Source organism: Rutilus rutilus (genome assembly GCF_951802725.1).
Source record: "Rutilus rutilus genome assembly, chromosome: 8".
Taxonomy (NCBI): domain Eukaryota; kingdom Metazoa; phylum Chordata; class Actinopteri; order Cypriniformes; family Leuciscidae; genus Rutilus; species Rutilus rutilus.
Window position 1 is genome coordinate 528,226 of NC_140222.1, and position 25,836 is coordinate 554,061.

At 47.4% G+C, this 25,836-nt stretch overlaps 1 protein-coding gene across 3 annotated transcripts in view; it reads left to right on the forward strand.

The window, feature by feature from the left end:
* LOC311295678 (uncharacterized protein) overlaps positions 1-25,836 on the forward strand; it is a 317,448-nt gene that overhangs the window by 83,741 nt on the left and 207,871 nt on the right. For 2 of the 3 annotated variants that reach the window (XM_084417145.1, XM_084417143.1), the window contains exons 3-5: positions 18,134-18,262; positions 19,087-19,223; positions 20,213-20,341. In XM_084417145.1, the coding sequence (XP_084273271.1) occupies positions 20,242-20,341 (100 nt within the window). In that variant the 5' untranslated portion in view covers positions 18,134-18,262; positions 19,087-19,223; positions 20,213-20,241. The remainder of the gene's footprint in view (positions 1-18,133; positions 18,263-19,086; positions 19,224-20,212; positions 20,342-25,836) is intronic. The other variant, XM_084417144.1, reaches the window with a different exon arrangement.

The window sequence follows — 25,836 nt, forward strand, 5'->3', positions numbered from 1 at the left end:
CAACATTGATTCCATGTGAGAATATTAGATATAATGATTACGACATTGAGTGAGTCCTGATGTTACCTAATTCCAATAGAGTTCAGAATGTCTGTAAATTCCAATGGTGGCCAGCACAAGTCTTAAATGGAATTTTGCACTTACACCAGATAGAGGTCTAGATTCAAATATAATGCTTTTGAAGTGAGGGTGCGTTATGCAACACTGAGTTATACTGAAGTCAGTACTATAAATTACAGCAACACCTCCTTCGTTTCCTATTAGTCGAAGCTCGTGTTTATAACCGTAATCTTTGTAGGTTTTTTTTCCCCCCCGTTCCATGTTTTTAAATGACAAACCGCTCTGTGTGATCGGGGCCTCAGCTCTTTGTTTGTTCCCCTGTGATTAATGTGAAAATGATGAAATAAAGTGACTAGAAAGATTTTAAGTGCTGATAACAGCTGTGTTCTTGAAGTAATTAAATAGATTTACGCCCCAATACAGGATACAAGATGAAAGACGAGAGGGCGTGGTTTAAACTAAAACGACTGCGGCGCTTGTGAGTGGAGAAAAACAGAATAAAAGTGTACATGTGTAAAAGGAATAAATAGGGTTATACATGAAATATGTCACTTAAATTAACAGATTAACAAAATGAAGAAAAAACTGTCACAAAAAGGAACCCAATTTCATAGTTGAACAGACATTACAAACGAGTTCGCGGAGAGGAAACGGACGGCAGAAAGCGCGCCCCGTTATTCTTTATTTTACAAAGGCACAACTTTTTGTTTTTATTGTGTGCGTGTATACAAGAGAAACTCTTAGAATGTCTACTTTTATATGAAGTCAATAAAATTGAAAAAGGGTTTTCATGTCTCCAAGGTCCTAAAAAACATGGAGACGGCAGAAAGTGCACCCTGTGCTTTTTCTTAATTTTCAAAACAACAGTGCAAAGCAGGTGGTTAGGTTAGCGTTGAATTCAGAATGCTGAGCATACTGACTTTGTCGTTTCTTGATCTATTTCAGACCTTCCTCCACCCCTTGGGGACGGTGCCACGACTTCCTGCAGACTGAGTCCTCGGGCCGACGGTTGGGACGGTGTCGTGATGTTCCCGAACGCCATGGTTCCCTGTGGACTCTCTACTGTATTCCATGGTAGGTTTCGGTGGGCGACGTTTGGGACGGTTGGCGAAACCGTGTGGGAAACTCCCTGCGGACTGAGTCCTCCGTCCCATGGAAGGTTCGGTGTGGCGATGGGTCCAGGTTCCTTTCGGCAACTCCCTGAGGGGTGTTGCAGCTCGCTGCGGCTGATTCCTTAGTGCGACAGTTAAGACATTGGGCGCCCACTGTCCCGACCGTTGCCACAGGGAGTCAGTCTGCTGGGAGTTGGACACCCCCCAGGGAGTGCTGAAGGAACCTGGGCGCAGAGCCACCCATGGGTTTTTTGTCGACACCCCCCCCTGGGGTTGCCGCGAAACTGCCTCTGGTCTGATTTCTTGGGCTGATGATTGAGACGGTGGGCGCCCACCGTCCCAGCCGTTGCCTCAAGGAGTCTGGCTGCAGGGAAGTCGCGTCAAACCCAGGCAGGTATCGGCTAAACCCTTGGGTGGGCGATGCGTTTGGGTCTGAGTCCTTGGGCGACGGTGGGGGTGTTGTGACGACTCCGGTCGCCACAGCTCCCTCTGGACTCAGTTCTCCATCCCATGGTAGGTTCGGTGGGCGATACGTTTGGGACTGGGTCCTTGGGCAACGGTGAGGGGGTGTCGTGACGACTCCGGTCGCCACGGCTCCCTGTGGACTCAGTCCTCCTTCTTTCCTTTTCCCATTTCTTTCAGGGCCATATCAAGATCAGATGGTGGACCTGCACCTAGACACGACCACAGCGCATGTAGTCAGCTGGATCCGGGCCGTATCCAGATCAGATGGAGGACCAGCACCTGTCCCAGAGGTGTCCGCAGAGCGATGAAATCAACATTGATTCCATGTGAGAATATTAGATATAATGATTACGACATTGAGTGAGTCCTGATGTTACCTAATTCCAATAGAGTTCAGAATGTCTGTAAATTCCAATGGTGGCCAGCACAAGTCTTAAATGGAATTTTGCACTTACACCAGATAGAGGTCTAGATTCAAATATAATGCTTTTGAAGTGAGGGTGCGTTATGCAACACTGAGTTATACTGAAGTCAGTACTATAAATTACAGCAACACCTCCTTCGTTTCCTATTAGTCGAAGCTCGTGTTTATAACCGTAATCTTTGTAGGTTTTTTTTCCCCCCCGTTCTATGTTTTTAAATGACAAACCGCTCTGTGTGATCGGGGCCTCAGCTCTTTGTTTGTTCCCCTGTGATTAATGTGAAAATGATTAAATAAAGTGACTAGAAAGATTTTAAGTGCTGATAACAGCTGTGTTCTTGAAGTAATTAAATAGATTTACGCCCCAATACAGGATACAAGATGAAAGACGAGAGGGCGTGGTTTAAACTAAAACGACTGCGGCGCTTGTGAGTGGAGAAAAACAGAATAAAAGTGTACATGTGTAAAAGGAATAAATAGGGTTATACATGAAATATGTCACTTAAATTAACAGATTAACAAAATGAAGAAAAAACTGTCACAAAAAGGAACCCAATTTCATAGTTGAACAAACGAGTTCGCGGAGAGGAAACGGACGGCAGAAAGCGCGCCCCGTTATTCTTTATTTTACAAAGGCACAACGTTTTGTTTTTATTGTGTGCGTGTATACAAGAGAAACTCTTAGAATGTCTACTTTTATATGAAGTCAATAAAATTGAAAAAGGGTTTTCATGTCTCCAAGGTCCTAAAAAACATGGAGATGGCAGAAAGTGCACCCTGTGCTTTTTCTTAATTTTCAAAACAACAGTGCAAAGGTTAGGTTAGGTTAGCGTTGAATTGAGAATGCTGAGCATACTGACTTTGTCGTTTCTTGATCTATTTCAGAACTTCCTCCACCCCTTGGGGACGGTGCCACGACTTCCTGCAGACTGAGTCCTCGGGCCGACGGTTGGGACGGTGTCGTGATGTTCCCGAACGCCATGGTTCCCTGTGGACTCTCTACTGTATTCCATGGTAGGTTTCGGTGGGCGACGTTTGGGACGGTTGGCGAAACCGTGTGGGTGTCGTGACGTCCCGGGACGACACGACTCCCTGCGGACTGAGTCCTCCGTCCCATGGAAGGTTCGGTGTGGCGATGGGTCCAGGTTCCTTTCGGCAACTCCCTGAGGGGTGTTGCAGCTCGCTGCGGCTGATTCCTTAGTGCGACAGTTAAGACATTGGGCGCCCACTGTCCTGACCGTTGCCACAGGGAGTCAGTCTGCTGGGAGTTGGACACCCCCCAGGGAGTGCTGAAGGAACCTGGGCGCAGAGCCACCCATGGGTTTTTTGTCGACACCCCCCCCTGGGGTTGCCGCGAAACTGCCTCTGGTCTGATTTCTTGGGCTGATGATTGAGACGGTGGGCGCCCACCGTCCCAGCCGTTGCCTCAAGGAGTCTGGCTGCAGGGAAGTCGCGTCAAACCCAGGCAGGTATCGGCTAAACCCTTGGGTGGGCGATGCGTTTGGGTCTGAGTCCTTGGGCGACGGTGGGGGTGTTGTGACGACTCCGGTCGCCACAGCTCCCTCTGGACTCAGTTCTCCATCCCACGGTAGGTTCGGTGGGCGATACGTTTGGGACTGGGTCCTTGGGCAACGGTGGGGGTGTTGTGACGACTCCGGTCGCCACAGCTCCCTCTGGACTCAGTTCTCCATCCCATGGTAGGTTCGGTGGGCGATACGTTTGGGTCTGAGTCCTTGGGCGACGGTGGGGGTGTTGTGACGACTCCGGTCGCCACAGCTCCCTCTGGACTCAGTTCTCCATCCCATGGTAGGTTCGGTGGGCGATACGTTTGGGACTGGGTCCTTGGGCAACGGTGAGGGGGTGTCGTGACGACTCCGGTCGCCACGGCTCCCTGTGGACTCAGTCCTCCTTCTTTCCTTTTCCCATTTCTTTCAGGGCCATATCAAGATCAGATGGTGGACCTGCACCTAGACACGACCACAGCGCATGTAGTCAGCTGGATCCGGGCCGTATCCAGATCAGATGGAGGACCAGCACCTGTCCCAGAGGTGTCCGCAGAGCGATGAAATCAACATTGATTCCATGTGAGAATATTAGATATAATGATTACGACATTGAGTGAGTCCTGATGTTACCTAATTCCAATAGAGTTCAGAATGTCTGTAAATTCCAATGGTGGCCAGCACAAGTCTTAAATGGAATTTTGCACTTACACCAGATAGAGGTCTAGATTCAAATATAATGCTTTTGAAGTGAGGGTGCGTTATGCAACACTGAGTTATACTGAAGTCAGTACTATAAATTACAGCAACACCTCCTTCGTTTCCTATTAGTCGAAGCTCGTGTTTATAACCGTAATCTTTGTAGGTTTTTTTTCCCCCCCGTTCCATGTTTTTAAATGACAAACCGCTCTGTGTGATCGGGGCCTCAGCTCTTTGTTTGTTCCCCTGTGATTAATGTGAAAATGATGAAATAAAGTGACTAGAAAGATTTTAAGTGCTGATAACAGCTGTGTTCTTGAAGTAATTAAATAGATTTACGCCCCAATACAGGATACAAGATGAAAGACGAGAGGGCGTGGTTTAAACTAAAACGACTGCGGCGCTTGTGAGTGGAGAAAAACAGAATAAAAGTGTACATGTGTAAAAGGAATAAATAGGGTTATACATGAAATATGTCACTTAAATTAACAGATTAACAAAATGAAGAAAAAACTGTCACAAAAAGGAACCCAATTTCATAGTTGAACAGACATTACAAACGAGTTCGCGGAGAGGAAACGGACGGCAGAAAGCGCGCCCCGTTATTCTTTATTTTACAAAGGCACAACTTTTTGTTTTTATTGTGTGCGTGTATACAAGAGAAACTCTTAGAATGTCTACTTTTATATGAAGTCAATAAAATTGAAAAAGGGTTTTCATGTCTCCAAGGTCCTAAAAAACATGGAGACGGCAGAAAGTGCACCCTGTGCTTTTTCTTAATTTTCAAAACAACAGTGCAAAGCAGGTGGTTAGGTTAGCGTTGAATTCAGAATGCTGAGCATACTGACTTTGTCGTTTCTTGATCTATTTCAGAACTTCCTCCACCCCTTGGGGACGGTGCCACGACTTCCTGCAGACTGAGTCCTCGGGCCGACGGTTGGGACGGTGTCGTGATGTTCCCGAACGCCATGGTTCCCTGTGGACTCTCTACTGTATTCCATGGTAGGTTTCGGTGGGCGACGTTTGGGACGGTTGGCGAAACCGTGTGGGAAACTCCCTGCGGACTGAGTCCTCCGTCCCATGGAAGGTTCGGTGTGGCGATGGGTCCAGGTTCCTTTCGGCAACTCCCTGAGGGGTGTTGCAGCTCGCTGCGGCTGATTCCTTAGTGCGACAGTTAAGACATTGGGCGCCCACTGTCCCGACCGTTGCCACAGGGAGTCAGTCTGCTGGGAGTTGGACACCCCCCAGGGAGTGCTGAAGGAACCTGGGCGCAGAGCCACCCATGGGTTTTTTGTCGACACCCCCCCCTGGGGTTGCCGCGAAACTGCCTCTGGTCTGATTTCTTGGGCTGATGATTGAGACGGTGGGCGCCCACCGTCCCAGCCGTTGCCTCAAGGAGTCTGGCTGCAGGGAAGTCGCGTCAAACCCAGGCAGGTATCGGCTAAACCCTTGGGTGGGCGATGCGTTTGGGTCTGAGTCCTTGGGCGACGGTAGGGGTGTTGTGACGACTCCGGTCGCCACAGCTCCCTCTGGACTCAGTTCTCCATCCCATGGTAGGTTCGGTGGGCGATACGTTTGGGACTGGGTCCTTGGGCAACGGTGAGGGGGTGTCGTGACGACTCCGGTCGCCACGGCTCCCTGTGGACTCAGTCCTCCTTCTTTCCTTTTCCCATTTCTTTCAGGGCCATATCAAGATCAGATGGTGGACCTGCACCTAGACACGACCACAGCGCATGTAGTCAGCTGGATCCGGGCCGTATCCAGATCAGATGGAGGACCAGCACCTGTCCCGGAGGTGTCCGCAGAGCGATGAAATCAACATTGATTCCATGTGAGAATATTAGATATAATGATTACGACATTGAGTGAGTCCTGATGTTACCTAATTCCAATAGAGTTCAGAATGTCTGTAAATTCCAATGGTGGCCAGCACAAGTCTTAAATGGAATTTTGCACTTACACCAGATAGAGGTCTAGATTCAAATATAATGCTTTTGAAGTGAGGGTGCGTTATGCAACACTGAGTTATACTGAAGTCAGTACTATAAATTACAGCAACACCTCCTTCGTTTCCTATTAGTTGAAGCTCGTGTTTATAACCGTAATCTTTGTAGGTTTTTTTTCCCCCCCGTTCCATGTTTTTAAATGACAAACCGCTCTGTGTGATCGGGGCCTCAGCTCTTTGTTTGTTCCCCTGTGATTAATGTGAAAATGATGAAATAAAGTGACTAGAAAGATTTTAAGTGCTGATAACAGCTGTGTTCTTGAAGTAATTAAATAGATTTACGCCCCAATACAGGATACAAGATGAAAGACGAGAGGGCGTGGTTTAAACTAAAACGACTGCGGCGCTTGTGAGTGGAGAAAAACAGAATAAAAGTGTACATGTGTAAAAGGAATAAATAGGGTTATACATGAAATATGTCACTTAAATTAACAGATTAACAAAATGAAGAAAAAACTGTCACAAAAAGGAACCCAATTTCATAGTTGAACAAACGAGTTCGCGGAGAGGAAACGGACGGCAGAAAGCGCGCCCCGTTATTCTTTATTTTACAAAGGCACAACGTTTTGTTTTTATTGTGTGCGTGTATACAAGAGAAACTCTTAGGGCCCTATTTTAACGATCTGAAACGCAAGTGTCAAAGCGCAAGTAACTTTGTGGGCGGGTCTTGGCGCTGTTGCTATTTTCCCGGCGGGATAAATGACTCTTGCGCCAGGCGCAAATCTAAAATGGGTTGGTCTGAAGTAGCTTCTTTATTCATAGGTGTGGTTTGGGCGTAACGTGAAATAAACCAATCAGAGCGTCAGCTCACATTCCCTTTAAGAGCAGGCGCGCTTGTTCTAAAGCGGATTCCTATAATAACGGCGGATTTGCCAGGCGCGCGCCAGGAGCGGTTCACAGCCAAGGAGAGCAACACTCTCGTCAGGGACGTTGGGGATGGAGAAACCCACCCAAATTAACTTCGGTTAAAAAGGCGTATGATAATTTGGGTAAATGTGTAAGCTAGATGTATGCTTTTATAATAAATTATCTATCTATCTATCTATCTATCTATCTATCTATCTATCTATCTATCTATCTATCGTAATAATGTATGATTTGCAAAAATGCAAACTGCTGCTTCTGTGTAGATGAGAGAGTGTATGCGCGTTGTGCACACGCTACATTGATTATGGCCAAGCATGCGCCCTTAAAATAGCATATGAATAACATGCGCAACGCGCCACTGACTTTAAACTGTTTTTTCCTGGTTAGTGGCGCAATTGTTTTCTAAACCTGCAAAATAGCATGAAGGAACGTTTGCGCCGAAACACGCCTCCTTTTTTGCGCTGAACCGCCCAGGGAGCGCAAGTTCTTTCCCTAGTTTAACGACGTGCTTCTGTGGAGGGAAAAGCGCGCTTTGCGCGGGTGCAAAATAGGAATGATACATGCGTCAGTGTACAAAGTCAATTGCGCTGGGTGCAAGATAGGGCCCTTAGAATGTCTACTTTTATATGAAGTCAATAAAATTGAAAAAGGGTTTTCATGTCTCCAAGGTCCTAAAAAACATGGAGATGGCAGAAAGTGCACCCTGTGCTTTTTCTTAATTTTCAAAACAACAGTGCAAAGGTTAGGTTAGGTTAGCGTTGAATTGAGAATGCTGAGCATACTTACTTTGTCGTTTCTTGATCTATTTCAGAACTTCCTCCACCCCTTGGGGACGGTGCCACGACTTCCTGCAGACTGAGTCCTCGGGCCGACGGTTGGGACGGTGTCGTGATGTTCCCGAACGCCATGGTTCCCTGTGGACTCTCTACTGTATTCCATGGTAGGTTTCGGTGGGCGACGTTTGGGACGGTTGGCGAAACCGTGTGGGTGTCGTGACGTCCCGGGACGACACGACTCCCTGCGGACTGAGTCCTCCGTCCCATGGAAGGTTCGGTGTGGCGATGGGTCCAGGTTCCTTTCGGCAACTCCCTGAGGGGTGTTGCAGCTCGCTGCGGCTGATTCCTTAGTGCGACAGTTAAGACATTGGGCGCCCACTGTCCTGACCGTTGCCACAGGGAGTCAGTCTGCTGGGAGTTGGACACCCCCCAGGGAGTGCTGAAGGAACCTGGGCGCAGAGCCACCCATGGGTTTTTTGTCGACACCCCCCCCTGGGGTTGCCGCGAAACTGCCTCTGGTCTGATTTCTTGGGCTGATGATTGAGACGGTGGGCGCCCACCGTCCCAGCCGTTGCCTCAAGGAGTCTGGCTGCAGGGAAGTCGCGTCAAACCCAGGCAGGTATCGGCTAAACCCTTGGGTGGGCGATGCGTTTGGGTCTGAGTCCTTGGGCGACGGTGGGGGTGTTGTGACGACTCCGGTCGCCACAGCTCCCTCTGGACTCAGTTCTCCATCCCACGGTAGGTTCGGTGGGCGATACGTTTGGGACTGGGTCCTTGGGCAACGGTGGGGGTGTTGTGACGACTCCGGTCGCCACAGCTCCCTCTGGACTCAGTTCTCCATCCCATGGTAGGTTCGGTGGGCGATACGTTTGGGTCTGAGTCCTTGGGCGACGGTGGGGGTGTTGTGACGACTCCGGTCGCCACAGCTCCCTCTGGACTCAGTTCTCCATCCCATGGTAGGTTCGGTGGGCGATACGTTTGGGACTGGGTCCTTGGGCAACGGTGAGGGGGTGTCGTGACGACTCCGGTCGCCACGGCTCCCTGTGGACTCAGTCCTCCTTCTTTCCTTTTCCCATTTCTTTCAGGGCCATATCAAGATCAGATGGTGGACCTGCACCTAGACACGACCACAGCGCATGTAGTCAGCTGGATCCGGGCCGTATCCAGATCAGATGGAGGACCAGCACCTGTCCCAGAGGTGTCCGCAGAGCGATGAAATCAACATTGATTCCATGTGAGAATATTAGATATAATGATTACGACATTGAGTGAGTCCTGATGTTACCTAATTCCAATAGAGTTCAGAATGTCTGTAAATTCCAATGGTGGCCAGCACAAGTCTTAAATGGAATTTTGCACTTACACCAGATAGAGGTCTAGATTCAAATATAATGCTTTTGAAGTGAGGGTGCGTTATGCAACACTGAGTTATACTGAAGTCAGTACTATAAATTACAGCAACACCTCCTTCGTTTCCTATTAGTCGAAGCTCGTGTTTATAACCGTAATCTTTGTAGGTTTTTTTTCCCCCCCGTTCCATGTTTTTAAATGACAAACCGCTCTGTGTGATCGGGGCCTCAGCTCTTTGTTTGTTCCCCTGTGATTAATGTGAAAATGATGAAATAAAGTGACTAGAAATATTTTAAGTGCTGATAACAGCTGTGTTCTTGAAGTAATTAAATAGATTTACGCCCCAATACAGGATACAAGATGAAAGACGAGAGGGCGTGGTTTAAACTAAAACGACTGCGGCGCTTGTGAGTGGAGAAAAACAGAATAAAAGTGTACATGTGTAAAAGGAATAAATAGGGTTATACATGAAATATGTCACTTAAATTAACAGATTAACAAAATGAAGAAAAAACTGTCACAAAAAGGAACCCAATTTCATAGTTGAACAGACATTACAAACGAGTTCGCGGAGAGGAAACGGACGGCAGAAAGCGCGCCCCGTTATTCTTTATTTTACAAAGGCACAACGTTTTGTTTTTATTGTGTGCGTGTATACAAGAGAAACTCTTAGAATGTCTACTTTTATATGAAGTCAATAAAATTGAAAAAGGGTTTTCATGTCTCCAAGGTCCTAAAAAACATGGAGATGGCAGAAAGTGCACCCTGTGCTTTTTCTCAATTTTCAAAACAACAGTGCAAAGCAGGGGTTAGGTTAGCGTTGAATTCAGAATGCTGAGCATACTGACTTTGTCGTTTCTTGATCTATTTCAGAACTTCCTCCACCCCTTGGGGACGGTGCCACGACTTCCTGCAGACTGAGTCCTCGGGCCGACGGTTGGGACGGTGTCGTGATGTTCCCGAACGCCATGGTTCCCTGTGGACTCTCTACTGTATTCCATGGTAGGTTTCGGTGGGCGACGTTTGGGACGGTTGGCGAAACCGTGTGGGAAACTCCCTGCGGACTGAGTCCTCCGTCCCATGGAAGGTTCGGTGTGGCGATGGGTCCAGGTTCCTTTCGGCAACTCCCTGAGGGGTGTTGCAGCTCGCTGCGGCTGATTCCTTAGTGCGACAGTTAAGACATTGGGCGCCCACTGTCCCGACCGTTGCCACAGGGAGTCAGTCTGCTGGGAGTTGGACACCCCCCAGGGAGTGCTGAAGGAACCTGGGCGCAGAGCCACCCATGGGTTTTTTGTCGACACCCCCCCCTGGGGTTGCCGCGAAACTGCCTCTGGTCTGATTTCTTGGGCTGATGATTGAGACGGTGGGCGCCCACCGTCCCAGCCGTTGCCTCAAGGAGTCTGGCTGCAGGGAAGTCGCGTCAAACCCAGGCAGGTATCGGCTAAACCCTTGGGTGGGCGATGCGTTTGGGTCTGAGTCCTTGGGCGACGGTGGGGGTGTTGTGACGACTCCGGTCGCCACAGCTCCCTCTGGACTCAGTTCTCCATCCCATGGTAGGTTCGGTGGGCGATACGTTTGGGACTGGGTCCTTGGGCAACGGTGAGGGGGTGTCGTGACGACTCCGGTCGCCACGGCTCCCTGTGGACTCAGTCCTCCTTCTTTCCTTTTCCCATTTCTTTCAGGGCCATATCAAGATCAGATGGTGGACCTGCACCTAGACACGACCACAGCGCATGTAGTCAGCTGGATCCGGGCCGTATCCAGATCAGATGGAGGACCAGCACCTGTCCCAGAGGTGTCCGCAGAGCGATGAAATCAACATTGATTCCATGTGAGAATATTAGATATAATGATTACGACATTGAGTGAGTCCTGATGTTACCTAATTCCAATAGAGTTCAGAATGTCTGTAAATTCCAATGGTGGCCAGCACAAGTCTTAAATGGAATTTTGCACTTACACCAGATAGAGGTCTAGATTCAAATATAATGCTTTTGAAGTGAGGGTGCGTTATGCAACACTGAGTTATACTGAAGTCAGTACTATAAATTACAGCAACACCTCCTTCGTTTCCTATTAGTCGAAGCTCGTGTTTATAACCGTAATCTTTGTAGGTTTTTTTTCCCCCCCGTTCTATGTTTTTAAATGACAAACCGCTCTGTGTGATCGGGGCCTCAGCTCTTTGTTTGTTCCCCTGTGATTAATGTGAAAATGATGAAATAAAGTGACTAGAAAGATTTTAAGTGCTGATAACAGCTGTGTTCTTGAAGTAATTAAATAGATTTACGCCCCAATACAGGATACAAGATGAAAGACGAGAGGGCGTGGTTTAAACTAAAACGACTGCGGCGCTTGTGAGTGGAGAAAAACAGAATAAAAGTGTACATGTGTAAAAGGAATAAATAGGGTTATACATGAAATATGTCACTTAAATTAACAGATTAACAAAATGAAGAAAAAACTGTCACAAAAAGGAACCCAATTTCATAGTTGAACAGACATTACAAACGAGTTCGCGGAGAGGAAACGGACGGCAGAAAGCGCGCCCCGTTATTCTTTATTTTACAAAGGCACAACTTTTTGTTTTTATTGTGTGCGTGTATACAAGAGAAACTCTTAGAATGTCTACTTTTATATGAAGTCAATAAAATTGAAAAAGGGTTTTCATGTCTCCAAGGTCCTAAAAAACATGGAGACGGCAGAAAGTGCACCCTGTGCTTTTTCTTAATTTTCAAAACAACAGTGCAAAGCAGGTGGTTAGGTTAGCGTTGAATTCAGAATGCTGAGCATACTGACTTTGTCGTTTCTTGATCTATTTCAGAACTTCCTCCACCCCTTGGGGACGGTGCCACGACTTCCTGCAGACTGAGTCCTCGGGCCGACGGTTGGGACGGTGTCGTGATGTTCCCGAACGCCATGGTTCCCTGTGGACTCTCTACTGTATTCCATGGTAGGTTTCGGTGGGCGACGTTTGGGACGGTTGGCGAAACCGTGTGGGAAACTCCCTGCGGACTGAGTCCTCCGTCCCATGGAAGGTTCGGTGTGGCGATGGGTCCAGGTTCCTTTCGGCAACTCCCTGAGGGGTGTTGCAGCTCGCTGCGGCTGATTCCTTAGTGCGACAGTTAAGACATTGGGCGCCCACTGTCCTGACCGTTGCCACAGGGAGTCAGTCTGCTGGGAGTTGGACACCCCCCAGGGAGTGCTGAAGGAACCTGGGCGCAGAGCCACCCATGGGTTTTTTGTCGACACCCCCCCCTGGGGTTGCCGCGAAACTGCCTCTGGTCTGATTTCTTGGGCTGATGATTGAGACGGTGGGCGCCCACCGTCCCAGCCGTTGCCTCAAGGAGTCTGGCTGCAGGGAAGTCGCGTCAAACCCAGGCAGGTATCGGCTAAACCCTTGGGTGGGTGATGCGTTTGGGTCTGAGTCCTTGGGCGACGGTGGGGGTGTTGTGACGACTCCGGTCGCCACAGCTCCCTCTGGACTCAGTTCTCCATCCCATGGTAGGTTCGGTGGGCGATACGTTTGGGACTGGGTCCTTGGGCAACGGTGAGGGGGTGTCGTGACGACTCCGGTCGCCACGGCTCCCTGTGGACTCAGTCCTCCTTCTTTCCTTTTCCCATTTCTTTCAGGGCCATATCAAGATCAGATGGTGGACCTGCACCTAGACACGACCACAGCGCATGTAGTCAGCTGGATCCGGGCCGTATCCAGATCAGATGGAGGACCAGCACCTGTCCCAGAGGTGTCCGCAGAGCGATGAAATCAACATTGATTCCATGTGAGAATATTAGATATAATGATTACGACATTGAGTGAGTCCTGATGTTACCTAATTCCAATAGAGTTCAGAATGTCTGTAAATTCCAATGGTGGCCAGCACAAGTCTTAAATGGAATTTTGCACTTACACCAGATAGAGGTCTAGATTCAAATATAATGCTTTTGAAGTGAGGGTGCGTTATGCAACACTGAGTTATACTGAAGTCAGTACTATAAATTACAGCAACACCTCCTTCGTTTCCTATTAGTCGAAGCTCGTGTTTATAACCGTAATCTTTGTAGGTTTTTTTTCCCCCCCGTTCCATGTTTTTAAATGACAAACCGCTCTGTGTGATCGGGGCCTCAGCTCTTTGTTTGTTCCCCTGTGATTAATGTGAAAATGATGAAATAAAGTGACTAGAAAGATTTTAAGTGCTGATAACAGCTGTGTTCTTGAAGTAATTAAATAGATTTACGCCCCAATACAGGATACAAGATGAAAGACGAGAGGGCGTGGTTTAAACTAAAACGACTGCGGCGCTTGTGAGTGGAGAAAAACAGAATAAAAGTGTACATGTGTAAAAGGAATAAATAGGGTTATACATGAAATATGTCACTTAAATTAACAGATTAACAAAATGAAGAAAAAACTGTCACAAAAAGGAACCCAATTTCATAGTTGAACAGACATTACAAACGAGTTCGCGGAGAGGAAACGGACGGCAGAAAGCGCGCCCCGTTATTCTTTATTTTACAAAGGCACAACTTTTTGTTTTTATTGTGTGCGTGTATACAAGAGAAACTCTTAGAATGTCTACTTTTATATGAAGTCAATAAAATTGAAAAAGGGTTTTCATGTCTCCAAGGTCCTAAAAAACATGGAGACGGCAGAAAGTGCACCCTGTGCTTTTTCTTAATTTTCAAAACAACAGTGCAAAGCAGGTGGTTAGGTTAGCGTTGAATTCAGAATGCTGAGCATACTGACTTTGTCGTTTCTTGATCTATTTCAGAACTTCCTCCACCCCTTGGGGACGGTGCCACGACTTCCTGCAGACTGAGTCCTCGGGCCGACGGTTGGGACGGTGTCGTGATGTTCCCGAACGCCATGGTTCCCTGTGGACTCTCTACTGTATTCCATGGTAGGTTTCGGTGGGCGACGTTTGGGACGGTTGGCGAAACCGTGTGGGAAACTCCCTGCGGACTGAGTCCTCCGTCCCATGGAAGGTTCGGTGTGGCGATGGGTCCAGGTTCCTTTCGGCAACTCCCTGAGGGGTGTTGCAGCTCGCTGCGGCTGATTCCTTAGTGCGACAGTTAAGACATTGGGCGCCCACTGTCCCGACCGTTGCCACAGGGAGTCAGTCTGCTGGGAGTTGGACACCCCCCAGGGAGTGCTGAAGGAACCTGGGCGCAGAGCCACCCATGGGTTTTTTGTCGACACCCCCCCCTGGGGTTGCCGCGAAACTGCCTCTGGTCTGATTTCTTGGGCTGATGATTGAGACGGTGGGCGCCCACCGTCCCAGCCGTTGCCTCAAGGAGTCTGGCTGCAGGGAAGTCGCGTCAAACCCAGGCAGGTATCGGCTAAACCCTTGGGTGGGCGATGCGTTTGGGTCTGAGTCCTTGGGCGACGGTGGGGGTGTTGTGACGACTCCGGTCGCCACAGCTCCCTCTGGACTCAGTTCTCCATCCCATGGTAGGTTCGGTGGGCGATACGTTTGGGACTGGGTCCTTGGGCAACGGTGAGGGGGTGTCGTGACGACTCCGGTCGCCACGGCTCCCTGTGGACTCAGTCCTCCTTCTTTCCTTTTCCCATTTCTTTCAGGGCCATATCAAGATCAGATGGTGGACCTGCACCTAGACACGACCACAGCGCATGTAGTCAGCTGGATCCGGGCCGTATCCAGATCAGATGGAGGACCAGCACCTGTCCCAGAGGTGTCCGCAGAGCGATGAAATCAACATTGATTCCATGTGAGAATATTAGATATAATGATTACGACATTGAGTGAGTCCTGATGTTACCTAATTCCAATAGAGTTCAGAATGTCTGTAAATTCCAATGGTGGCCAGCACAAGTCTTAAATGGAATTTTGCACTTACACCAGATAGAGGTCTAGATTCAAATATAATGCTTTTGAAGTGAGGGTGCGTTATGCAACACTGAGTTATACTGAAGTCAGTACTATAAATTACAGCAACACCTCCTTCGTTTCCTATTAGTCGAAGCTCGTGTTTATAACCGTAATCTTTGTAGGTTTTTTTTCCCCCCCGTTCCATGTTTTTAAATGACAAACCGCTCTGTGTGATCGGGGCCTCAGCTCTTTGTTTGTTCCCCTGTGATTAATGTGAAAATGATGAAATAAAGTGACTAGAAAGATTTTAAGTGCTGATAACAGCTGTGTTCTTGAAGTAATTAAATAGATTTACGCCCCAATACAGGATACAAGATGAAAGACGAGAGGGCGTGGTTTAAACTAAAACGACTGCGGCGCTTGTGAGTGGAGAAAAACAGAATAAAAGTGTACATGTGTAAAAGGAATAAATAGGGTTATACATGAAATATGTCACTTAAATTAACAGATTAACAAAATGAAGAAAAAACTGTCACAAAAAGGAACCCAATTTCATAGTTGAACAAACGAGTTCGCGGAGAGGAAACGGACGGCAGAAAGCGCGCCCCGTTATTCTTTATTTTACAAAGGCACAACGTTTTGTTTTTATTGTGTGCGTGTATACAAGAGAAACTCTTAGAATGTCTACTTTTATATGAAGTCAATAAAATTGAAAAAGGGTTTTCATGTCTCCAAGGTCCTAAAAAACATGGAGATGGCAGAAAGTGCACCCTGTGCTTTTTCTTAATTTTCAAAACAACAGTGCAAAGGTTAGGTTAGCGTTGAATTCAGAATGCTGAGCATACTGACTTTGTCGTTTCTTGATCTATTTCAGAACTTCCTCCACCCCTTGGGGACGGTGCCACGACTTCCTGCAGACTGAGTCCTCGGGCCGACGGTTGGGACGGTGTCGTGATGTTCCCGAACGCCATGGTTCCCTGTGGACTCTCTACTGTATTCCATGGTAGGTTTCGGTGGGCGACGTTTGGGACGGTTGGCGAAACCGTGTGGGTGTCGTGACGTCCCGGGACGACACGACTCCCTGCGGACTGAGTCCTCCGTCCCATGGAAGGTTCGGTGTGGCGATGGGTCCAGGTTCCTTTCGGCAACTCCCTGAGGGGTGTTGCAGCTCGCTGCGGCTGATTCCTTAGTGCGACAGTTAAGACATTGGGCGCCCACTGTCCTGACCGTTGCCACAGGGAGTCAGTCTGCTGGGAGTTGGACACCCCCCAGGGAGTGCTGAAGGAACCTGGGCGCAGAGCCACCCATGGGTTTTTTGTCGACACCCCCCCCTGGGGTTGCCGCGAAACTGCCTCTGGTCTGATTTCTTGGGCTGATGATTGAGACGGTGGGCGCCCACCGTCCCAGCCGTTGCCTCAAGGAGTCTGGCTGCAGGGAAGTCGCGTCAAACCCAGGCAGGTATCGGCTAAACCCTTGGGTGGGCGATGCGTTTGGGTCTGAGTCCTTGGGCGACGGTGGGGGTGTTGTGACGACTCCGGTCGCCACAGCTCCCTCTGGACTCAGTTCTCCATCCCACGGTAGGTTCGGTGGGCGATACGTTTGGGACTGGGTCCTTGGGCAACGGTGGGGGTGTTGTGACGACTCCGGTCGCCACAGCTCCCTCTGGACTCAGTTCTCCATCCCATGGTAGGTTCGGTGGGCGATACGTTTGGGTCTGAGTCCTTGGGCGACGGTGGGGGTGTTGTGACGACTCCGGTCGCCACAGCTCCCTCTGGACTCAGTTCTCCATCCCATGGTAGGTTCGGTGGGCGATACGTTTGGGACTGGGTCCTTGGGCAACGGTGAGGGGGTGTCGTGACGACTCCGGTCGCCACGGCTCCCTGTGGACTCAGTCCTCCTTCTTTCCTTTTCCCATTTCTTTCAGGGCCATATCAAGATCAGATGGTGGACCTGCACCTAGACACGACCACAGCGCATGTAGTCAGCTGGATCCGGGCCGTATCCAGATCAGATGGAGGACCAGCACCTGTCCCAGAGGTGTCCGCAGAGCGATGAAATCAACATTGATTCCATGTGAGAATATTAGATATAATGATTACGACATTGAGTGAGTCCTGATGTTACCTAATTCCAATAGAGTTCAGAATGTCTGTAAATTCCAATGGTGGCCAGCACAAGTCTTAAATGGAATTTTGCACTTACACCAGATAGAGGTCTAGATTCAAATATAATGCTTTTGAAGTGAGGGTGCGTTATGCAACACTGAGTTATACTGAAGTCAGTACTATAAATTACAGCAACACCTCCTTCGTTTCCTATTAGTCGAAGCTCGTGTTTATAACCGTAATCTTTGTAGGTTTTTTTTCCCCCCCGTTCCATGTTTTTAAATGACAAACCGCTCTGTGTGATCGGGGCCTCAGCTCTTTGTTTGTTCCCCTGTGATTAATGTGAAAATGATGAAATAAAGTGACTAGAAAGATTTTAAGTGCTGATAACAGCTGTGTTCTTGAAGTAATTAAATAGATTTACGCCCCAATACAGGATACAAGATGAAAGACGAGAGGGCGTGGTTTAAACTAAAACGACTGCGGCGCTTGTGAGTGGAGAAAAACAGAATAAAAGTGTACATGTGTAAAAGGAATAAATAGGGTTATACATGAAATATGTCACTTAAATTAACAGATTAACAAAATGAAGAAAAAACTGTCACAAAAAGGAACCCAATTTCATAGTTGAACAAACGAGTTCGCGGAGAGGAAACGGACGGCAGAAAGCGCGCCCCGTTATTCTTTATTTTACAAAGGCACAACGTTTTGTTTTTATTGTGTGCGTGTATACAAGAGAAACTCTTAGAATGTCTACTTTTATATGAAGTCAATAAAATTGAAAAAGGGTTTTCATGTCTCCAAGGTCCTAAAAAACATGGAGATGGCAGAAAGTGCACCCTGTGCTTTTTCTTAATTTTCAAAACAACAGTGCAAAGGTTAGGTTAGCGTTGAATTCAGAATGCTGAGCATACTGACTTTGTCGTTTCTTGATCTATTTCAGAACTTCCTCCACCCCTTGGGGACGGTGCCACGACTTCCTGCAGACTGAGTCCTCGGGCCGACGGTTGGGACGGTGTCGTGATGTTCCCGAACGCCATGGTTCCCTGTGGACTCTCTACTGTATTCCATGGTAGGTTTCGGTGGGCGACGTTTGGGACGGTTGGCGAAACCGTGTGGGTGTCGTGACGTCCCGGGACGACACGACTCCCTGCGGACTGAGTCCTCCGTCCCATGGAAGGTTCGGTGTGGCGATGGGTCCAGGTTCCTTTCGGCAACTCCCTGAGGGGTGTTGCAGCTCGCTGCGGCTGATTCCTTAGTGCGACAGTTAAGACATTGGGCGCCCACTGTCCTGACCGTTGCCACAGGGAGTCAGTCTGCTGGGAGTTGGACACCCCCCAGGGAGTGCTGAAGGAACCTGGGCGCAGAGCCACCCATGGGTTTTTTGTCGACACCCCCCCCTGGGGTTGCCGCGAAACTGCCTCTGGTCTGATTTCTTGGGCTGATGATTGAGACGGTGGGCGCCCACCGTCCCAGCCGTTGCCTCAAGGAGTCTGGCTGCAGGGAAGTCGCGTCAAACCCAGGCAGGTATCGGCTAAACCCTTGGGTGGGCGATGCGTTTGGGTCTGAGTCCTTGGGCGACGGTGGGGGTGTTGTGACGACTCCGGTCGCCACAGCTCCCTCTGGACTCAGTTCTCCATCCCACGGTAGGTTTGGTGGGCGATACGTTTGGGTCTGAGTCCTTGGGCGACGGTGGGGGTGTTGTGACGACTCCGGTCGCCACAGCTTCCTCTGGACTCAGTTCTCCATCCCATGGTAGGTTCGGTGGGCGATACGTTTGGGACTGGGTCCTTGGGCAACGGTGAAGGGGTGTCGTGACGACTCCGGTCGCCACGGCTCCCTGTGGACTCAGTCCTCCTTCTTTCCTTTTCCCATTTCTTTCAGGGCCATATCAAGATCAGATGGTGGACCTGCACCTAGACACGACCACAGCGCATGTAGTCAGCTGGATCCGGGCCGTATCCAGATCAGATGGAGGACCAGCACCTGTCCCAGAGGTGTCCGCAGAGCGATGAAATCAACATTGATTCCATGTGAGAATATTAGATATAATGATTACGACATTGAGTGAGTCCTGATGTTACCTAATTCCAATAGAGTTCAGAATGTCTGTAAATTCCAATGGTGGCCAGCACAAGTCTTAAATGGAATTTTGCACTTACACCAGATAGAGGTCTAGATTCAAATATAATGCTTTTGAAGTGAGGGTGCGTTATGCAACACTGAGTTATACTGAAGTCAGTACTATAAATTACAGCAACACCTCCTTCGTTTCCTATTAGTCGAAGCTCGTGTTTATAACCGTAATCTTTGTAGGTTTTTTTTCCCCCCCGTTCCATGTTTTTAAATGACAAACCGCTCTGTGTGATCGGGGCCTCAGCTCTTTGTTTGTTCCCCTGTGATTAATGTGAAAATGATGAAATAAAGTGACTAGAAAGATTTTAAGTGCTGATAACAGCTGTGTTCTTGAAGTAATTAAATAGATTTACGCCCCAATACAGGATACAAGATGAAAGACGAGAGGGCGTGGTTTAAACTAAAACGACTGCGGCGCTTGTGAGTGGAGAAAAACAGAATAAAAGTGTACATGTGTAAAAGGAATAAATAGGGTTATACATGAAATATGTCACTTAAATTAACAGATTAACAAAATGAAGAAAAAACTGTCACAAAAAGGAACCCAATTTCATAGTTGAACAGACATTACAAACGAGTTCGCGGAGAGGAAACGGACGGCAGAAAGCGCGCCCCGTTATTCTTTATTTTACAAAGGCACAACGTTTTGTTTTTATTGTGTGCGTGTATACAAGAGAAACTCTTAGAATGTCTACTTTTATATGAAGTCAATAAAATTGAAAAAGGGTTTTCATGTCTCCAAGGTCCTAAAAAACATGGAGACGGCAGAAAGTGCACCCTGTGCTTTTTCTCAATTTTCAAAACAACAGTGCAAAGCAGGGGTTAGGTTAGCGTTGAATTCAGAATGCTGAGCATACTGACTTTGTCGTTTCTTGATCTATTTCAGAACTTCCTCCACCCCTTGGGGACGGTGCCATGACTTCCTGCAGACTGAGTCCTCGGGCCGACGGTTGGGACGGTGTCGTGATGTTCCCGAACGCCATGGTTCCCTGTGGACTCTCTACTGTATTCCATGGTAGGTTTCGGTGGGCGACGTTTGGGACAGTTGGCGAAACCGTGTGGGAAACTCCCTGCGGACTGAGTCCTCCGTCCCATGGAAGGTTCGGTGTGGCGATGGGTCCAGGTTCCTTTCGGCAACTCCCTGAGGGGTGTTGCAGCTCGCTACGGCTGATTCCTTAGTGCGACAGTTAAGACATTGGGCGCCCACTGTCCCGACCGTTGCCACAGGGAGTCAGTCTGCTGGGAGTTGGACACCCCCCAGGGAGTGCTGAAGGAACCTGGGCGCAGAGCCACCCATGGGTTTTTTGTCGACACCCCCCCCTGGGGTTGCCGCGAAACTGCCTCTGGTCTGATTTCTTGGGCTGATGATTGAGACGGTGGGCGCCCACCGTCCCAGCCGTTGCCTCAAGGAGTCTGGCTGCAGGGAAGTCGCGTCAAACCCAGGCAGGTATCGGCTAAACCCTTGGGTGGGCGATGCGTTTGGGTCTGAGTCCTTGGGCGACGGTGGGGGTGTTGTGACGACTCCGGTTGCCACAGCTCCCTCTGGACTCAGTTCTCCATCCCATGGTAGGGTCGGTGAGCGCTATTTTTACATTAGTGCAATTTTGTGATTTCAAAAAGTGTTGTAAAATTTGATGCCACTAAAATTCACATAAAATACTTGCCTTAATCTGGTAATGTACATACTTAAACTATGCTGTTGCAAAGCAAACAAAGCAAAAAATACACTGGTAATGGTACTCCAGGTTAACCACTTGGGTGGAGTTCGATTCCCCACAGTGTACCTGCTATTATTAGCTTCTAAAAAATATCCTATACTAAACCTAAACTTATATAAACTAACTTTATCTAAGTTAGCTTTCAAATGATTTGTTTATAGTTTAAGTTCTCATGACCCGTAGGTGGCGCTGTTCCCAACTTTGGCACGGAAGATCATGCTTCTGATGAAGTGTACCAATTTTCGTTTCGATTGATCAAAGTTTGGCAGAGATACAGCCTCTTAGCCGATTTTGGGTGGACCTTGTTAAGTTTGCGACATCATAACTTTTGAACAGAAATGAAGTTGCCGGTGGGATGTTTTGAAGTCCCATCTGTAACTTATTCGACAGGGCACCTGTAGGCTCCCCGTGGACATTGCATTAAAAGGTCATATTTCATAAATAAAGTGGTTGCTTGGGGTTAAAACCTACTGTACACCACTCAGGGGACACTGTACGATACACTGGTGTACATTTCACCCATTAATTGTGAAAAATTTGCATAAAATCACACCGTCCACGGACAGCTCACAGGGGCCCTGTCAAATAGGTTGCACGTGGGATGCCGTTTTTGACTTAGACATTTTCAGCGTGTGATTTTTAAGAAAGATTCGTGTGAGTGTTAGGGTAATTGGCCATCTGTGACTAACCACAGTGCTACTATGTGGTCAAACCTACTGGACACCAGTCAGGGGACACTGTACGATACACTGGTGTACATTTCACCCATTGATTGTGCAAAATTTGCATAAAAACACACTGTCCACGGACAGCTCACAGGGCCCCTGTCAAATAGGCTGCAGGTGGGATGCTGTTTTTGACCGGGCATAACACCAAAACCAAGCCGACTTGGGGCTCCATACTCTGGGGTCATGGGGGGCCCAGGGGTCCCTCCCCTCACCCGGAGTTTGGAGCTCCAAGTCGGCGTGCTTTCCGAGATACACCTGGTCAAAGTTCCACAGGAAGTGGCCATATCTCGGGAACGGAACTGACTTGGGGCCCCATACTCTGGGGTCATGGGGGGCCCCCTGGTACCTCCCCACACCCAGAGTTTGGAGCTCCAAGTCGGTGCACTTTTCGAGATACGCCCGGTCAAAGTTGGACCGGAAGTGGCCGTATCTCGGGAACGGAGCCGACTTGGGGCCCCATACTCCGTGGTCATGGGGGGCCCCCTGGTACCTCCCCATGCCCAGAGTGTGGACCTCTAATTCGGCTTGGTTCCCAAGATACACCTGGTCAAAGTCCCATCTTTGACCGGGCATAACTCCAAAACCAAGCCGACTTGGGGCTCCATACTCTGGGGTCGTGGGGGGCCCTTGGGTCCCTCCCCACGCCCGGAGTTTGGAGCTCAAACTCGGCTTGGTTCCCAAGATACACCCGGTCAAACCTGGACCGGAAGTGGCCGTATCTCGGAACCGGAAGGTCCCAGGAGCTGGGGACGGTGGGGTCTGAAGGGGCCCTAAGGTCCCTCCTCACACCCGGAGTTTGGAGCTCCAACTCGGCTTAACTCCCAAGATACACCCGGTTATACATAAGGGACTTTTAGACAAAATGGTCAATATCTCGAAAAGGGCGTGTCCCAGCGGATCGTCCTTTGGGGTGGTGAGGGGCCCCTAGGGGCCCTCTCAGACCCCAGAGTCCCGGGCCACTGGGACCCTTCCTTCTCAAGTGCACCCTTTCCTGTTGGGCCCCGTATCTCGGACCGTGGGGGGGCTAGAGACTCGGGCTAGGGCCCGTTGGAGAGGGCCCCTTGGGGCCCTACTTTGACCCGAGTTTGGTGTCGCTAGGTGGCCGGGTCCCCGAGATATGGCCGGTCAAAGTTAGGAGCCCACCTGCAACTTATTCGACGGAGGCCCTGTGTGCTGTCCGTGGACATTGCATTAAAAGGGTCATATTTCATAAATAAAGTGCTCAAAAGTGCTAAAGTGGTCAAACCTACTGTACACCAGTCAGGGGACACTGTACAACACACTGATGTACATTTCACCCATTGATTGTGCAAAATTTGCATAAAATCACAGTGTCCACGGACAGCCTAAAGGGGCCCTGTCAAATAAGTTGCCGGTGGGATGTTTTGAAGTCCCATCTGTAACTTGTCCACGGGGAGCCTACAGGTGCCCTGTCGAATATTGCATTAAAAGGTCATATTTCATAAATAAAGTGCTTTTATGTGGTCAAACCTACTGTACACCAGTCAGGGGACACTGTACGAGCGTGTACATTTCACCCATTAATTGTGCAAAATTTGCATAAAATCACACTGTCCACGGACAGCTCACAGGGCCCCTGTTGCAGGTGGGATGCCTTTTTTGACTTAGACATTTTCAGCGTGTGATTTTTAAGAAAGATACGTGTGAGTGTTAGGGTGATTGGCCACCTGTAACTAACTACAGTGCTTTTATGTGGTCAAACCTACTGTACACCACTCAGGGGACACAATGCACAACACTGGTGTACATTTCACCCATTAATTGTGCAAATTTTACATAAAATCACACTGTCCACAGCTCACAGGTGCGGGTAGGAGGGAAATAGGCTGTAATAGGCTGTCCATGGTCAGGGGGCATTTCTGGGATCAATCCCCGCCCTCTGGTTACATTTAGGCTGGAAGGGGACAAATAGGCTCTCCGTGGACAGCCCCGCCCCCCCCCCCCATGACTTCGGCCAATGGCGCGGAGCCTGTAAGGGTGAGTAGGCTGTTAGGTGGATGGTATAGATATAAGATATTTAGGATAAGATATAAGGTATATAGGACATAAGATATTTTAAAGAATGTTGGTAACCAGACAGTTGGCGGCACCTATGGAAGTCAATGGGTGCTGTCAACTGTCTGGTTACAAACATTCTTTAAAATATCTTATGTTGTGTTCAGCAGAAGAAAGAAACTCATACAGGTTTGGAAAAACATCAGGGTGAGTAAATGATGACAGAATTGTAGTTTTTGGGTAAACTATCCCTTGAAATTTTATTTATTTATTTATTTATTTTTTACTCTAGATTTACTCAGTTAACCGTGGGCCAGTAAGAGAATGATAATTTCAGAGAATGAGAAATGTTATGTTATTTAATTTATATATTATTGACATTTCACTGATATTACATTTTACTAATAAAGTTATACAAATCATTCCACTGAATTGATATGGTAATTGTTGCTACGATAAAGCTCTTGTTGAACCCCCATTCATTTCAATGTGTTTATGCTTTTAGCTTTTTGGACATGCACATCATAATAAATAGACGTGTTTTACAAAACTTTAAAAAAATTTCCACTGATGTGTCATATAACACTTTAAAGCTGAGATTCGCCCCTTTTTAGTGATATAAGGCAGGATAACTATGGATCAAATGTGTTGCAGTTTTAACAAATAACTTAATTTTAAATTGGAATTTCTCAAAAATATGATTTTCTGAGCCCGAATTTTAGCAAATCTTTGACATGGCCTTACTCAGTCAATTTTAAAGATATCAAGGTTATATTTTCACAGAATGTTCTTTACATTTACACAAGTAGGATGATTTTATGTAGAAAACATTGAATCACAAAAAAATGACTTTAGCTGGGTTTTTACAGGCAGGGTCACATTTGTTGATGTTTATCACTTCATTTGCACTGACACTTCACATAATTGCTAGTAATGTCAATCACGCTAGTCACTTTTTGTTTATTGGCAGGTTATGTCAGTCGCTCGCAGTATCTTTCGGCTGAGTGAAACGCAGGACGGCGGTATGAAGTTTGAAGTTCACCCAGAGAGGCGAGTCCGTCTCCGGCACGAGGACTAGCGCAGATTCGGTGGATATTGGATACCAGACTGGTTGATTACATTTGAATTAGGCTACCTGAATGTTTAAATATTTCATTTTTACTTATAAAATGTTTGTTAACTGAGTTTAAATGCAGGCAATATTGTATACAATATTGTTAAAAACAGTGTAAAATGGCCTTTATTGTCAATGATGAACTACAGCAATACAGCACAACTGGTGGTGTGTGTGTCTAACCCTATTTTACAAAGGTTTAGAGAAAATAAAAAAGTTAATATTACTCATAAATATTGTTTTTTTAAATGTTTAAATGTTACATTATTTCTACTCAATTTTATTTGTTAATGTACCAGATGCAGTTACTCAGATTTACTTAATTTTTTACTAGCATTTACTCAATTCATGCAGTATATTTAATTGATTTCACAGCTTCAAAATTTACAAAATTTTTTTGAGTGTAAAAATGTTTCAGTAAATAATAGTTGAACTTTTTACAGTGTACTGTATTTTATTTTAAATTTTTCTAAACTGTTTTAATTATTCTTATTTCTTTTTATTAATTTTAATTTTAATTTCTTCTATGTAAAGCACTTTGAATTGCTATAGTGCAGAAAACTGGTGAAAATAATGAAATTTAAAGTGAAAGTGAGCCAATAAGTGGTCTTTTAAGTGGCCCCCTGCTGGCCATTCTACGGATTAATGAAGTCTTTTCACATGTGCTCACATACTTGGACACTAAAAAATCACTTATATAACAATAACTATTATAACAAAAATCATATTTGCACTGACACTTCACATAATAGCTAGTAATGTGGTAAATCATGGTAAATCACGCTAGAAACATGGTACTAATACTAAAAATAATACTAAAATGTGGTGTATCAAGGTATCATGTATCATGCTAGAACAGGGTAAATCATGATAAACTATGGTAAATCATGCTAGAATGTGGTAAACTATTAAGATACAAGGTAAGATATATTCA